Source organism: Diuraphis noxia, unplaced genomic scaffold (assembly GCF_037042655.1).
Source record: "Diuraphis noxia isolate RWA-SAM2 unplaced genomic scaffold, SU_Dnox_SAM2 contig0002, whole genome shotgun sequence".
Taxonomy (NCBI): Eukaryota; Metazoa; Arthropoda; class Insecta; order Hemiptera; family Aphididae; genus Diuraphis; species Diuraphis noxia.
In genome coordinates this window covers 13,241,163-13,257,584 of record NW_028301712.1, presented here as the reverse complement: position 1 = coordinate 13,257,584, position 16,422 = coordinate 13,241,163, and the positions used below count along the sequence as shown (strand labels likewise).

At 26.8% G+C, this 16,422-nt stretch overlaps 1 protein-coding gene and 1 long non-coding RNA gene across 7 annotated transcripts in view; both read left to right on the top strand.

Annotated features, from left to right (window-relative positions):
• The first annotated feature begins 1,215 nt into the window (after positions 1-1,215).
• On the top strand, positions 1,216-8,134 carry LOC107167635 (profilin-like). 2 transcript variants are annotated; one of them, XM_015516783.2, is made up of 3 exons: positions 1,217-1,557; positions 3,085-3,152; positions 6,551-8,134. In XM_015516783.2, exon 3 carries the CDS (start codon positions 6,683-6,685, stop codon positions 7,064-7,066), a length of 384 nt encoding a protein of 127 aa, XP_015372269.1. In that variant the 5' UTR covers positions 1,217-1,557; positions 3,085-3,152; positions 6,551-6,682; the 3' UTR covers positions 7,067-8,134. The 2 variants fall into 2 exon arrangements, with proteins under 2 accessions (XP_015372270.1, XP_015372269.1); XM_015516784.2 differs by lacking the exon at positions 3,085-3,152 and having other exon boundaries at positions 1,216-1,557.
• Positions 8,135-8,276: 142 nt separating this feature from the next.
• The window catches only part of LOC107167637 (uncharacterized), a 67,106-nt gene continuing 58,960 nt past the window's right edge, over positions 8,277-16,422 (top strand). Inside the window, exons 1-2 of one of the 5 annotated variants that reach the window (XR_016190625.1) lie at positions 8,277-8,880; positions 16,263-16,401. This is a non-coding gene — a long non-coding RNA (uncharacterized LOC107167637). The other 4 variants (XR_016190627.1, XR_016190626.1, XR_016190628.1 and 1 more) reach the window with 4 other exon arrangements.

Below are 16,422 nucleotides of genomic sequence, written 5' to 3'. Positions count from 1 at the left end.
AATTGGGCCATTTTTACAAATTATTAATTATACATTTTATAATTATAATATATGCATAAAAACATATAATAATTATAAATTAATAACCTATTATCTATAAAAAAAACTCAACAATTTAAAAATATGGTCTTCATTATTACTATTTTTTAATAAATCTGTTTAATTTAGGTAAAATGTATTACCTAATACCTTATACACATTGGAGACTGGAGTAGGTATTAAGTATTTTATCATGACATATTATTTTCCTAAGGCTTAGTTAAAATGCAATGGCTCAACTGGACACCAGACTGACTGACCCCATTAATCCTGATGATCACCGAATGGCAAATTCATTCTTATTCGTAACTTTGGGAAGAAGTATTAATGTATCATTGTATTTAAAAGGGTAAACGGAAAAGGAAAATTACGTAAATAGACAGCCACTGCCTTCCGATCATCGTCGTCGCAACCTTGTAGGCCTAGGACACGAATAAATATATATTATTAAATAATCGTGAATGTTGTGATGCGCTTTTTGCACTCGGCGCTGAGTCATCGTATTCAGTAGCGGTCTATGGACGGCCGGCGAGGCGCGACGGGGGACAGACAGCTGCCCGCCATACGCGCCGCCCGCACACAACACCAGTGCCAGGGGTTATCAAACTACAGTGTCTATCGTTATTCGTTACCAACATCCTCCCGTCGAACATCGAATGGAGATGGACCAACGAATAAAATATGGTGATCAAGACTTCATGAGCAGTGGTGGTGAGCACGACTAGCAGACTTGCTTCATGCTTGTGGCCGCTGAGGGTTAAGCAGCATGGTGCACACACCGTCGATACTGTCGTTATAATAGTAATAATTATATAAACATTATCGTTTCACACAGTCACGCCATTATTGGGCAATTGTCACTTGATATTCCCTTAGCGTTTCCAATACATAATAACATGAATTATAAGGTCATCCTGGCATACTGCTCTAGGCCTGGTCATCTGCTGAACTACTTCGATTAGCAATCACAAATTATTTTCTCGTTTCGTTTTCCTTTTCCAACGTCCTAACGAGAGTTATCACTTATTTATCGGCCTGTTTAAGCGATGCAACATGCAAGCACGCAAAGTTGCAAACGCCAACAGCCAACCGATGGCAACACCGTCACGGCGTCACACCGACACAACGGCGTGTGCGGACTGCGGACGTGTGGCACTGTGGCTTGTTGACGACGACCAGCGTCGGAGCGTTCCGCCGTTCCGCCGGAGTAGGTATACCAGATTAGTGATTACCAGCTCGTCTCGCAAGTAGCGACCACTACTACCACTACCACTGTCAGCTCCCACCGCTTTGCCTTACCACCATGTGCTAACGCAGTAACACCGTGGTTTGCCGTCGTTATCGTCGTCGTCGTCGTCACTCGTCGCAACAGCAGCGCAGCGTTATTACTCACCCCGGGCAACAGCATTAAGTGAACAGATACCGCAAAGCCGACGAGAATCGATCGTGTGCACACCCGGACGACGGCGACCACCACAGCGAAGAACCGTTCCCAGGACTGAACAGAAGACACCGCTGGTAAACCGATTTTCCTTTAATTCTTTTTTTTTTCTAATTTCTCAAAACCGATTTTTTCCCCCATTATGTACACTCGTATTACAAAATATATTTTATTATTTAAATCGCGCGATGTATCACAATGCATCTCTCTCAAAAACCCGTGACGGTAATTTATTCGTTGTCGTCTACTTTTTTTTATTTTGGTCTTTCTGTTACTATTATTAGGTTTCGTTGTTATTACCCCGCTCGGAGCAGGTATTATTCCCCTTTTTCCGTCGCGATACGTAGACGTTATAAATATCCCACCGTCGTCGTTTATTTGTTTAGATTCAGGTCAACCGGTATAATATTAATACGCTCGACCAGACTACTTACTAACTGTTGTACCCATATAAGGCTGGTAAATTTTGTTTCCCGGTGCTTAGAGAACGTCTTCGACGTATATCAATTTTAATCGTCCTCGAGATTTCCCTATTAGAAATTTCTACCAGTCACCGCATATTAATAGATTAACTGTTTTAGAAGATTAGAACTATTCTCTTTCTAATACAACAAGTACAATATTATACACATCTGTAATTGTATGCATTTCTAATTTTGTGATACTCTAAACAATATTTATGACTCATGTAACCCAATCTCTTCCATTAATTGTTATTGATATAGATTATCTACCCAACAGTTAAATTTCTTTATTACATTATTTCTTATGAATGTTAACTTATATTCACAATTAATACCTACGTTTAAAACATCACATTTTTGGCACTTACCAATATAGTAGGTTTTGCTGAAACTGTATATGTTTGTGTCTTCTGTTTCTTTTTATTTTTGGCAAAGTAGCAAAACACTATTTGTTAGTATTTTAAAATGTTATTGACCTAATTCTATTTATTCGTAATGTATTTGGTATTCCTAATTGTTATTTTTATAATATTTTATGTCATTCCTAAATCATGAAGTTATGAATACTACTATTAAGTGTGATTACTGATAGATATTGACAAGTTACAAGCATTAAGTTTTTACAAAATACTTAATTAATTATTATTTATTTTAGGTACCTATATTGATATTTGATATTTGCCTTTTAAATTTCTCAAGATTTTTTAATTCAGTATTCTGCCTATTCTAACTTCTTTAAAATACCTATTTCTCGTTTATGTGTCTTACTGTAAATATTTAATTTAAGCTATTCATATTTTGTAAGCCCAATGGCCTATGCTGCCGAGGGCTCTTTCCTAATAAAAAAAAAAAAAATAAAAAAAATACCTATTTATAATTTATGTTGATTGTTAAACATTAACTTATATTATTATGGCAATATCTTAACTATTAAATTCCTTACATATATGTCATACCTAGTTTAAATCTCTTGGTTGAATTGTGGTTATATCAGTGAATTATTTTCCTCATATTTTATTGAGTATTAATTATTATTGTTTATGCTATTTTCACGTAAAATATTTTACATAAATTCAATAAAAAAGTATAAAATTAAATAATTTCATTTACTTTTTATCAAACAAATCATTTATATTTCAGGACAAAAAAAAAAAATTTTGCTACAGCAGCTCTACCTACAGCCAACCTACATTTATAGTATCCTACTGGTATGTACTTTTTCTTGGAATTAGTTTTCAGTTAAATTAATTATGATTGCATTGCATAGTAGTGACTCTTAATTCGTGTTTTATTTCATTTACAACATTTTACTAAAAAATATTAGGTATACATGTAAAATATTTAATAAGTATTTAAGACAGCCTATATTTTTGTTTTCATTGATTTGCTTAAAATAAGTAATACTGCTTTAGTACAAAATATTTATCTATATAGTGTTTTTTTCAATCCAATGACCTCATCCATGATGTCATATTCCCCCCAAGTCACGCTATGAGCATCTGGTCATGCTAAATTCCTCATGCCCTCCGTAATGACTAGTTAAATGACTATGAGACATCATCTAAATAATAAACGTTTGGTATATTGTTTTACAAAGTTTTTTTTTTAAATTTGTGATCTTAAATGTATTTTAAATAATCATAGGTACGTCTAAGAAATACATTTTTAAGATATAAATTAGTTAATTATTTTGATGTAACTACCAATAGTAACTACACTCAAATTTTAGAAACTTTCTAAGTTTAAAAATCAAAATTGTACTTTATTAATGTACAATTCATTCATAATTTTGTATTTGAGAGATGTTTTGGATATATGATTATTGTATGTATATTTTTATTGTATGTACTTCTTGGTAATTTTTTGACAGTAAGTTATTCTTTAAATATTTAAATTTATTTATACCTAATTTTGTATTGTTGTATTCAATTAATCTTTTATCGGACAATTACTTATATCAAAAATGTTAATGCATTTTATTCTAGTTAGTTCCCAAACCAATATATACATGTGTTAATTATTAATTGTAATTTTAATGGATTTTAGTGAATTCCTAGCATACATTTTTCCTTTTACAAATAATATACTTATTACCTACTAATCTGATTCTTGAAATTCAATGTCAAAGGTATAAAATATTTGTTTTATGACTGATTTCAATTTAACATATTTTAAACTTATTTCAATTGGGTTTGTTCTGGATACATTTTTAATTTGGTGTCAATACCCAAAGTTATCTCTTGTATTTGTAAATTTGGTGTCTGAGTATGAAATATATACATAGATAGGTGTAAAACATTATGTTAGTAGTATCAAAATTAACAACTTTTCTATCCATTAAATTACATTTCTTACAAGAATTATAAATTTAAGGTATTCAATAATTTATTTAATATAGGGTGTCCCGTGAGGTTATTTTTTAACCCATTGCGATATCTTTCAAAATAATGGCGATAACGAAATTCTGGTTTTGTAATAAGACTCACAGGGGTAAGAACTATAATTATTTCATATTTTAATATTTTGGTAAAATAGTTAGAAAATATATTTTTTTATTTAATTTTTTCCAAAAATATTGACCATACCAATTTTGTTGTTTATTTTTCTGAAAATATTGACGTTTCAAAATTTTATTTTTATTAATTTCCTAATTTTTAGTTTCGAGAAAAATTACGAATCATTTAACACTGTAATGTTATCAAATATGTGACCTACACCACGCTCATTCCCATACGGCCGGCCGAATACTTTCCGTGTTTCTAATAGTTATAATCATATTTTATTTGTTCAAAACTAGAAAAAAATATTAAAAATCAGGAAATTAATAAAAATAAAATTTTGAAACGTCAATATTTTCAGAAAAATAAACAACAAAATTGCTATGGTCATTTTTTTTGGAAATAATTAAATAAAAAATATATTACATTTTTTACAAAAACATTAAAATAAATCAAAAAATGAAATAATTGTAGTTCTTATCCCCATAAATCTTATGATAAACCCAGAATTTTAATATCTCCATTATTTCATGAGATATCGCAATGGGTAAATCCTCATGAGGACTATATATTAATCTTAATAAGACTCTGAAAGTTCAAATTTTATCCACTATGTCTATGAAACCAATACTTAAACAAATATTTCTTTTTACTAAAGACAATACAAGTAAATCTTGAACTTTTTATCATAGATTAAGGAGAAATCATATTTTTGCTTATTAGTTTGATTGCAATTATGTAGGTCTTTTGTTGCTTTTAACTTGACATCTGCTTTTTGTTTTTGTTTTGACCTATCTACTTCATTTAAATCTAACCTTACCTAACTTAATTGTATAGAATTTTAAAGACTAACTTAAATTAAGTTTCTGGGATAAAACATTTGTTATTATATTATTTTTATTTCATGTAGGATGTAGGTGTATGTTTATGCAGTTAAACTAATAGTAATATCTGTTGATTATAGTCTTTTATAATTTATAATCAATTATTTAATATTTACTTGTATTGAAATTCAGATAATTATATACAGGAAGTTTATAAATATTTGGAAAAAAGAACTTGTATTAATATTTGGATATTTTCTGTTATCTGCTACCCACATTTTTTCCCCAATATTTCTTCAATCTCGAGTCAGTACATTTTTTACCCTGTGATTCGAAGTGGTATCTATTGTATTATAAGTCTATATATGTTTTTGATTTGAGCTTTCAAAGTGAGCATCACCATGGGACTAAAAAAAAAAAAAATAGAATAGGGTAACCTATTTTATTAGACAAAAACTAGGACAGAAATTTTTTTTTATTGATTTTTTGATTATTCAATTATTTATTACATATATTACAATATTTTAAACTTTAAAATTTAAAGAACACATTATAAAATATAAAATTATTAATCCGTGTCTGATGTATTCTCCATCAGATTAGTCCGAGTTATGAGTTGAACTATTTAGCATATATATGTACAATAATATTTAGCATATTAGACTTCATTTGTAATATATAAATAAACTTCTGTATTTATTTAATTATAATATTTTTTTTTTTTTTAACATTTATTCTAATCTAGTTATTCATATCATCTTATATAACCCAATAAATAATACAATTAAATCTCAATTCAATTTATACTGTATAGAATATAGGTACCATTTTGTATATTATGGTATTTTTTATCATTTTTTTTGATAAGTAGGTAATAAAAAAATTATAATTGTAGATATTAATCAGTTAAATTTAAAGCTCAACTGGAACTGTATTAAATATTCACTTATTCATATAATAATATAGCTTTAAGGTGATACTAAATGTAGTTTTTCATTTTTGTTGATTAATTATTAACAATATAGATATTGAACTAATTTTTAGTTGTTTTGTGTTAGGATTTATTTAGAATTATTAGGTTAGTACTTTTTTGTTATTCATGTTGTCTTAATTTTAAAGTAATTTTGAAGACTTAAAAGTTACGTCAAAGTGGGTATAACCATTAATTGAGTTGTATTATTATTTCTTTTATACATTTAAACCCCCAATTATGTTATTATTTACTATGCACAATTTTGTATTATAAATGAGATGCCAAAATTATAAATGATTTTATTTTTACAGATATTTCAAGCATCCTTAAATAATTTGCTTCAAGGAAAATTATATCAAGTCATCAGCTTAGTTTAATTTACTAAGTTATATCTTCCTTTTTTCAAGACTTAATTTTAACGCACACTAAACACTACATCAAATATGTCTTCTTGGCAAGATTATGTTGACAAACACCTTATAGCATCTCGATGTGTTACTAAAGCAGCTATTTCAGGTCATGATGGATCTGTATGGGCCTCTTCAGATGGATTTAATGTTACCAAGGAAGAACTTAGTAAACTAATTGCTGGATTTGAAAACCAAAATGTTTTGGCTGCTTCAGGTGTAACGTTAGCTGGCAGTAGGTTCATTTATTTGTCTGGTACCGATAAAGTCATTAGAGCAAAGCTAGGTAAAGTGGGCGCACACTGTGTAAAGACCCAACAAGCCGTTGTTGTCTCATTATATGAAGACCCAATTCAACCACAACAAGCTGCCTCTGTTGTTGAAAAGCTTGGCGATCATTTGGTTGCCCATGGGTACTGAACATGAATTACAAAAATGGTTAATATGCTTCAAAAATGGAAGAAAAAAAAAATTCAAAATTCAGATTATCAAGAACAACTAAAAACTATAAGATATGGCATTTAATATATTACATTAAAATAACCAAATCTCAATTACACCCAATGAAATAAATGTTTATAATTTTGGGAGAAATATATTAGGTTTATATATTTATTTATTTTTATTTATTTTTTAATGGAATACCAAACAACTATTTCATTATCTTTTATTATATTTTATTTCTGATAAGATTTTGATCCGCTGCTTGGGAACTATAGATTTGTTTAACATAATTATTGTTGTTTACAAGTCTCAGATATTATTATTACTACCAAAGATATTAAACATATGGATGCAGCATTGACTATCTACACTGTGCATAGATCTTGAACTTCAACTTAGTTAGCTTCACGATTTTGGATCAATACTGCATTCATATGTTTGACATCTTTAATTACTACTTAATAAAATTATCTTCATTACCTTAAAATTGTTATACAAACTTAGTGAATACATTGAATATTGTCTCTAAATTATAATTTGATTATCAGCTATTGCTAATAGTCAAATGTATGATTTAATTTTACTATCGTCAGTTTTTTTTTAGACATCCTTGATTCATGTTTATATTTTTCTACTATTATATACAAATTTAATTTAAAAGAAAATCTTATTTTCTTTATTTTTAATGTTTTTGCTTTATACTTGTTATGATTTGCACTTTCTACTGTTTCATTTAGAAACAGTACCTAGTTAGATATTTATACAAAAATCCATGACTTGAACAAAAAAAAAATAGTATGTACCTAACAATTAAGTGTTTTGTAATTTGTTTAATATTTAATTGGCTGTGTGGTGTCTTTATTTATGTTTATTAATTATTTGTAAACATTTCTATAAGCAATAATAAACGTATAGCTTTTTATACCAATTTACGTTCCCGTGGCTACCAAATAAAATAATTATGAAATAAATATTGTATTGTATAATATATTGTCAAATATTTTTTTTATTATAACCAACCAATAAACAAATATTTATAGAACATTTTACACTTATAAATCTATTTTTTTTTTAAATTATAATTTACTCAATTATCCTTATAAGTTAATATCAAAAGTCATATTTCTACAAGTTAGACTGATTAAGTAGGTAATTTTATAGGCCATATTGGTGAACTTTAGAGTTTAGACCTGATGTTTATGGAAAAAGCTTATTATTGTGCAAACATAATATTAGATAAGAGCTTAGAGCATTGAACTCTTGTACTTGTTTTATCATCATTTTGTTTAGATATAATAACATTTATTTTTCTTTGAATAGAATTCTTACCAGACAATGTGAATATATAACTGTTTATTCTGTAGTCTATTGAATGCATTTGACCAACATAATAAGTAGGATCTAAAGAGTGGATAATGTGTTAATAGCCTAATGTTTCATTTATTTATCAGTTTACTTTTCAGGTGTATTGGTATTTTAATATAGGTAGAAATTAATATTAAATTGGTATGTATAGCGAGCTAAATATTCAAACTTAGATAAAATTATGATTTTTCTTTTTAGGTATATACCTACCACATGTGATGAAAAAAGAAAATATGGATTAGTAATATACTGATATAATGAATTAAAGGAATACACATTGTGGTTATCAAGGATAAAATAGCTGAAGAAACTATCTTCTATATTCAATACATATACTGGAATAATCATTGTTCACGTACACCCTCATCCAGAATAGATATCATGAACACAATATAAATTATTAAATGTAATAATTTAAAAAAACGGTAGGAATCATATTATAGGTAGTAATTTAATTGTTAATGGTAATTATTTATTTATTTATTTAAGTAAGATGAGGCTGAATTGACCTACCAATTTATTAAAATAAAAGCTGTTGAAAATTGAGCTTTTGTTCCTAATCTATAAAGTATATTTTACATTTTAAATAATCATTAATTATTGAGTTTATTCCCATAATAGTTGTAGTAAAAGTCCAAAATCCACAGTGGCACTGAACTTTTTAATTGGTACATTTTTAGACTATAGTTTATGTATTTTTCTATTCTCTGCTGTATATTATGAATTATTAGTTACTTAAATTGTAAAAAATGTATGCCCTTGGATGTTATTTATGTTTTACCTTCATATTTACTACAACTGAATATTGACATTTTTATGTTTTTGAAACAACTATTTCTGACCTTGGAATTTAATATAACAAAATCAACTATATAATATATTATACATTATACATATTTTATAGCTCATATGCATAATATATTAAGCTCAGTTTTCACTGATAACAATATACAAATTGCCTTTGTGTGATTAACTCGACAATTTTTCAAAACCTATTATTTTAATGTACAACAGGTTATCTTCAAAAGATATGAAATAGGCAATTACCACTACAACTACGATGACATAATTTCTACTTATGTTGGTTATTTCTTAAGATTTAAGTTGTTTTGTATGAAATATGAATATTAAGAAAATAATATGAATGGGTTTGGGGCAGGACCTATTATTGTAAAATTTCAGACTACACACTTAATTTTACTGCTTTAAACCAAAATGTTATGCACTAATATCTTATAAAAATCAATTAATTACATATATAATGTATATATATAAATTTAAGTATAATAATTTAACAATGTAATCAAATCAAGCAACAAAATTCAGGAAAACCTTATATTTTCTAGTAGCTGGCATATTATTATGTAATTTTTGTTTTGTAGACCGTAGTTCACACTTGTACATTCGTGGTGCACATAAAAATAGGGCCTGGGCCTTTGAGAGTTTGACGTGGTACTGGTTATGTAGTTTTATTGTAGGTAATCATAATATGTATCACATTAATTAAATGCGGTATAAATGTTCACCGTCATAATAAATGTATTTGATTGTTATATTTTTAAATTACTACTAATCTAACATTACTTAATATTTTAATATTTATTAACGATTTTCATTTAAAGTAAGCTCGTAGATTTTAGATTCTGAGCGGAGCGAGGAATGTATTGATTTTACCATGATGTGCGTGTGTTTTTTTTGTGTCTGTCATCACGACCATCACGTTTTGGGCAGAACATAAATGATTAAAATTCATAAATTAAAATACTTTACGAAGTGAATCTAGTTGGTACTTTAGGGGGTCAAAGGTAAAAAATTCTCAATATTTTCCTGAATAATCGAGATAAACAAACTATAAAAATTAAGGGAAAACGGGAAATTTTACGCTCAACCAGTTTTCGACTAAATCAATTTTGATTTATGATGTAATTTTAAAACAAATGACCATAGATAAGTAAATGAAATTTTCATCACCGAATCTGAATTTTAATATGAGTATATTCTATCCACCATGCAATTTTCAAAAAATTTTGACTTAAGTGAACTATTAATAGGTATATGCAATTTTCGATCATTATTAGTTTTTTTTAAAGTTAATATCGATAAAAATTTATTTGTCGGGTAAAAAAGCTTGAAAATTTAATACAAGGCTCCTAAAATATTGTTACAATATTTGATTAGTTGAAAAAGAAAAGAAATTCATAGACACAATTTTTTTTATAAGCATTCAAAGTTTGAATTTTGACGAAATACGTAAAAATCACGAAAATTCGCAAAAAAAAATAATGTCCTCCAGAAATTCAAATTAAATTTTTATGAGCATTTGAAATTTAAATTTTTACAACATTGGATTTTCACTAGATTTCTGATTTAGTGATTATCTTATTTTGGTGTAACTCTAAAACACAAATGACTTAAAATTTTCACTGAATGTTTTTATATGCATTTTCTATTTTTGATAAAATAATATTTCAAAATATTTTGATTTGTTTTGAGCTGTTTATTGACCTTTTAATTTTTCAACTTTTTTAGTTTTTTTTTTCTATAAATATCGATAAAAATTTACTCGTTGGGTAGAAAAGTTTGAAGATTTAATTCAAGACATTTAACATATTTTTACAATAGCAGTTGAAAAATATTAAAAATACAGCCATGATTTTTTTTATAAGCATTCAAAATTTGAATTTTGACAACATACGTAAAAATCTCGAAAATTCGCAAATTATTTTAAGCTAGAAATTCTTAAAAAAATTTTCTTTTTAAATCTAAGATTTGAAAAGTTTTAATAATCTATAATATATCCTAGACAGATAAACCGTCTTAGTATCGTTTTTCGTATGCAATGATATAATATCATTGGATTCAAATTTAATTCCATCCATTAAAGTAAGTCATTAACCTATTGTACAGGGTACAGCAGAGCGACATCCACGACTCACACGCTTTTTTAAGTTTTAATTTATTTTGAGAAACCGTTTGTGTACATCGAGAACCTGTAGTTGTACAGATGCCTATCTGCATAGAACTAGGTATTTAAAATTTTGATCTTAATTAAGTTTTATAGTAAGTAATAACTAATAAATAATTAATGACTGAAATAAATTATCAGAATCATTTTAATTTCCACTTAACATTTGATAACGTAATGTATCGTAATTATTATATATTATTAGTTAGTATTTTATTATGATTTATGACATAAAATGATAACGTTGATAACAAATACCAGTGAAATACCTTAAAAAGTATCTATAATAACAATTATAAAACTAATAAAATTTTATTGATTTTAAAGTAATTTATATTTACCTAATACTGTTGTGTATTAAATTAAATTATTTGGGTACATAATAAATTATAATCAATCTTGACATTTGAGATATCGTAATAAACTCTGATAAATTCAAATCATGACCCATAAAAATAAGTTTTTATCTAGTCGCTTGTCTAAATTTTTAAATAATACTTTTTATCGTCTAACCTAGACAGTCTGTACTTAGTGACTATTTATAGTCCGAACTGTTGGATAATTTCGTGAACCTCATGGAGAGATAACCCGTAAAGTAATATCACTAGTGTCAGTAATATCTAGATAACTGATTTTAACTCACTATATAGTTCACTAGTAGTATTTACTACTACCTATACCGCATACTAATATATTATATATTACTTTACTGTTTAATAATGTGTCATGACTTCATGAGTTACCTACTAAATAGTAGCTATACTCTACTCTAGTATTTAGTACTCTGGTATTATCCAGAACATCAGAACACAGACTTATAATAATTACTAACTATGGTATATTATACTCCCATGGCCAATGATATAGAAAAATAAGTATTCAAGTTGGATATTATTTAGAAAAAAAGAGATTTACTTAATATGTATATATTTTCTACGTGACTTATCTGTATTCTCGGTACATGATTATGTTGTTTTTGTATGCATCTTCATAGTTCATGCCTGCCCTAAATGATGCAATATGATCATTTAATATTGGCAATTCCTGAGTCGCTATATATTGTACGAATGTAGGAAAACCCAACTTCTTTATTTATAATAACTAATATATTAATAAGTCAAATATAATCTTATATGTAATAGATTTTTTGTTTGCAAGAGTTATAAATTTATAATAAATGAAAATACCACAACCTGTTATATGTGAATGTCAAAAAAATGTGTTACATTTACATATTATGATCAAATATTACAGGCACCCTTATATATATATATATATATATTATAAACCTATTATGTATTTTACAATTCGGTACGCAAAACATAATTAGGTATTTGATTACTAAAAAGTAGAAATCACAGACATAAATTTCATTGGTTTTACTTAAATTTATAAGTTATGACATTTGTTGAAATTTCGCTGAGAAAATTACTTTGAAATCTTTCTAATGTTCCTGATGTTAAATTTTTATAAAATAAATTTTTTTTCCTATCACTGTTTTGTACATTGATAGTGGATTGATGATTTATATTTATTTTATTATTATTAGATTACATAAATGATAAATGTATATTCGGTGGCGTAACTTCAGTTTTTGATAGGTGTGGAAAATGTTTTAACCCATCCATTAATTGAACAAAAAATTGTTTGCTTCGCTCGCAAGTTAATTTCCAATTACATTTTAAACTCAGTAGGTACCTACAATAAATTTCCATTTAACATAACTATATGCTTCGGGAGCAAAAATAAATTAATATTATATCAAAAATGACTGGATGTTATTGTCATATAACAAATATAGGTATGGCTTACTTTATACAAACATAGCATAAGTTTTATATTTTTCTAAATGGGTTGAATAAATTAAATTATTTGTCATTGGCCACATATTATAAAGCTTTTTAAATATGTGTACTTACTAAAAAATAGGTACCTACCATGTATATAATGTGGACGGTGAACCAATATTATAATGTAGGCCGACTATTATGTCTGTAACAAAATTATATAATAATAGGTTGAACATTTTAGCTGTAGATTAATTAGATTCAGATATTATTAATTTTTTTCTAGGAATTTAAGTAATTAATTTATTCAAGTTTGATAATATATGACAAAATAATAGGTAATAATAAGAATAACTTATTCCTTGAATTTATAGGTTTTTTTTACTGCGTATTGAATATTATTTTTTTCTGATAATAAACCAAATAGGTATACCGTATGTTAAAATATGAATTACCTAATTGTATTTAACTATTTTATAATTTTTAAGGTAAACTAAGATTTTTTTAAATTTTAATTTATTAAAGTGTATAAGTAAATATTTTAATTATTATTAGTTAAATATTTTGTATATTGTGTGGTTTAAACTCGTATAATATTATCATAATGTTATTAGTGCGATAAAATGTACAATATGTAATTAACTAATTAAAAAATGCAATGTTGCTATTAACTGTAGGTACGCCTGTGCGCAGATAGTAAATTAAAAATAATAATAAATTATTAACTTTTTAATTTTATGTTCTGAATAACAAAAATCGTCAGAAACGTAAGCTCATGACGAAAGTTGATAAAAATCGATATAATATAAGTGTGGTACGACAGAAACAGACAAAAATCAGAAAAGGCCTGAGGTTTCTCTTATCAAAGGAGTGAGATAAATAGTGATTGGAATCCAATCATTGGATCACGGAGTCTCTTTTCTGTTAAAAAATATTTATGTGTACTTTATCCTATTTAATTATACATAATATATCCTAGTCAGTAAGATCCTTAAATATTCAGTTAACCTACGTAAATTTTTTTACACTTGAAAAATCCCCATTTAGTTTTTTTTCCGATTCAAGCACTAAAAATACATTTTATGACTTGGACATAAACAATATTTTATTTAGATTTAAAAAAAATACGTGGTGCATGTAAGATATTAACATTGAAAATGTATCCAATATTTCTTAATTACAATTTATGATAAATGATAATGTAATTATTAAATGGAATAAATGAGTGATAATATTGATTTATGACAAAAATAATTGTTTGCTTATTGTGAACATAAGTATTTATTACGTTTTTAGAATTGTTCCAAATTTCGCACTTTTTAATTAGATGTTTCAAACATAGTACTATTTTACTACAGGTACTCTGTTAAAGTTAAGAAACGTAGTTGGCGGTAGATTTATGCGTTGGGCGTGATGGTTACTAAACGGCAGATATGCATATAAATATATAATTGACTGGGTGAGGATGAAAAACGGGTGATGTCTGACTGCGGTCCTACGAAAACTGTTCGCCACCGATTACGTTTCTTAATTTGAAATTCGAACATAGTATAATAATGTCATCTATCCTGGCGTAGCGGCGGCGTTTTTCAACGTTTTTAACGTCGTGACCCACAAAATAGGTAAAACATAAAATAATTCCATTCACCCATTCACGACCCCCCAATCATCCTCTTTTAATAATATCTAATTTATGATATTATCTGTGTTACCAGCTTTAAAATATTATATTAAAACATTAACCATTAATAACACAAATAATTAGAATACGAGAACATTTAAATTTTTATTTTTATGTAAATAAAAGGTGGTTTTTTACATAATCGTTTAATTATATCTGAACAATGTGACTCCACATCTTGGGGTTTGTGACCTTCAAGTCTAGAAACGTTGGTATATTCAACGTCCCACCTTTTATATTTAATCAAACACTACTTATTATAACCTTTATCCCTTATAATCGACAAGAAATTAAATGATATTAGTTGTTAAAAAACAAAAATGTTTTATACAGTGTAAGTGTATGTACATTGTATAACAAGATAGTAATTTAATTTAGTAATTTTTAATTACAGATATGAACATGAGTGAATTACAACACCATAAAATATCTAATGTAATTTATAAGTCATAACTGTAGACTGTAGTAGGTGCTTAAAATTAATAAAATTGATCTATTTTATGTAACTGAAAAATGTCAAAACCTTACCTAATTAGTAATTGCTTAATAAGAGAATTTAATTTAGGTATGTACTATAAATGTTGTAATTTTTACAATCATAACATATTAACATTCACGTTTTAATTCAGGAACATCCAACTTTTTTTCATTAGTGGGTCAAAAATTAAGTAACAGTTTTACGATGTGTTAGAAATATTGGAATACAGGACAACTATTTAAAAAAATGCATATGCTTAGTAGGTTAGTGCTTACCATATTGTATCAATATTGTTTTTACAATTCATTAAAACAAACTAATATTTTGTAATTTTTCTGACTAGTTTTTTTCATCTTTAATTTATCAACATTAATAACCGTAAGAATGTTATTTTAATAATAATATTATGTTTTGAAAATAATACAATATATTTTTTTTAATTAAAAAATTTTTCACTGGCTAAACATGATGTCTTTGAATTTATCTGATTTAATTAATATTCAATTATTTACAATAAATAGTAAAAAAAAAATCATGGATTTATCTTATAAAGATTGCATGGTTATTAATTATAAGTGTATTACCTATATACCTACTACTTATTATGACAACAGTCAACAAGTACCTATAATTAGATAAAATTTCTATAATTTTTGGTAGGTAATATTTTTGAAAATGCAACTACTAAAGTAGTTTTTATAAATAAATATGATAAATTTTAGATCATGTGAATAATTACAATGGTTAAATCATAAGCCTAACTATACATACTTAAAAAGCTTTATGTTAGTAAAGGTTCATCAATAGTCAGTAAAAAAAAATGTCAATAAAACTGTGTCATTATTTGTTTTAATTGCATAATTTATTGTAATAGGTGATTATTTCATTATTTGTAGGAACACTAGGAACACCTATGGGGATAAGCAGTGATTACAATTAAAGGGGTTGCAACCCTTTTAACCAGCTGCATTAGTCCATTCTAGGTACTAAAAAGGGTGCAAAAAATCAAAATGGCTCCTATACAGTAAAAAAAGGGTAAGTTAACCCTTCCTCTAT

Bases quoted from the DNA above. Each gene is read 5' to 3' on its own strand.
- LOC107167635 (XM_015516784.2), top strand. From the start codon at position 6,683: ATGTCTTCTTGGCAAGATTATGTTGACAAACACCTTATAGCATCTCGA.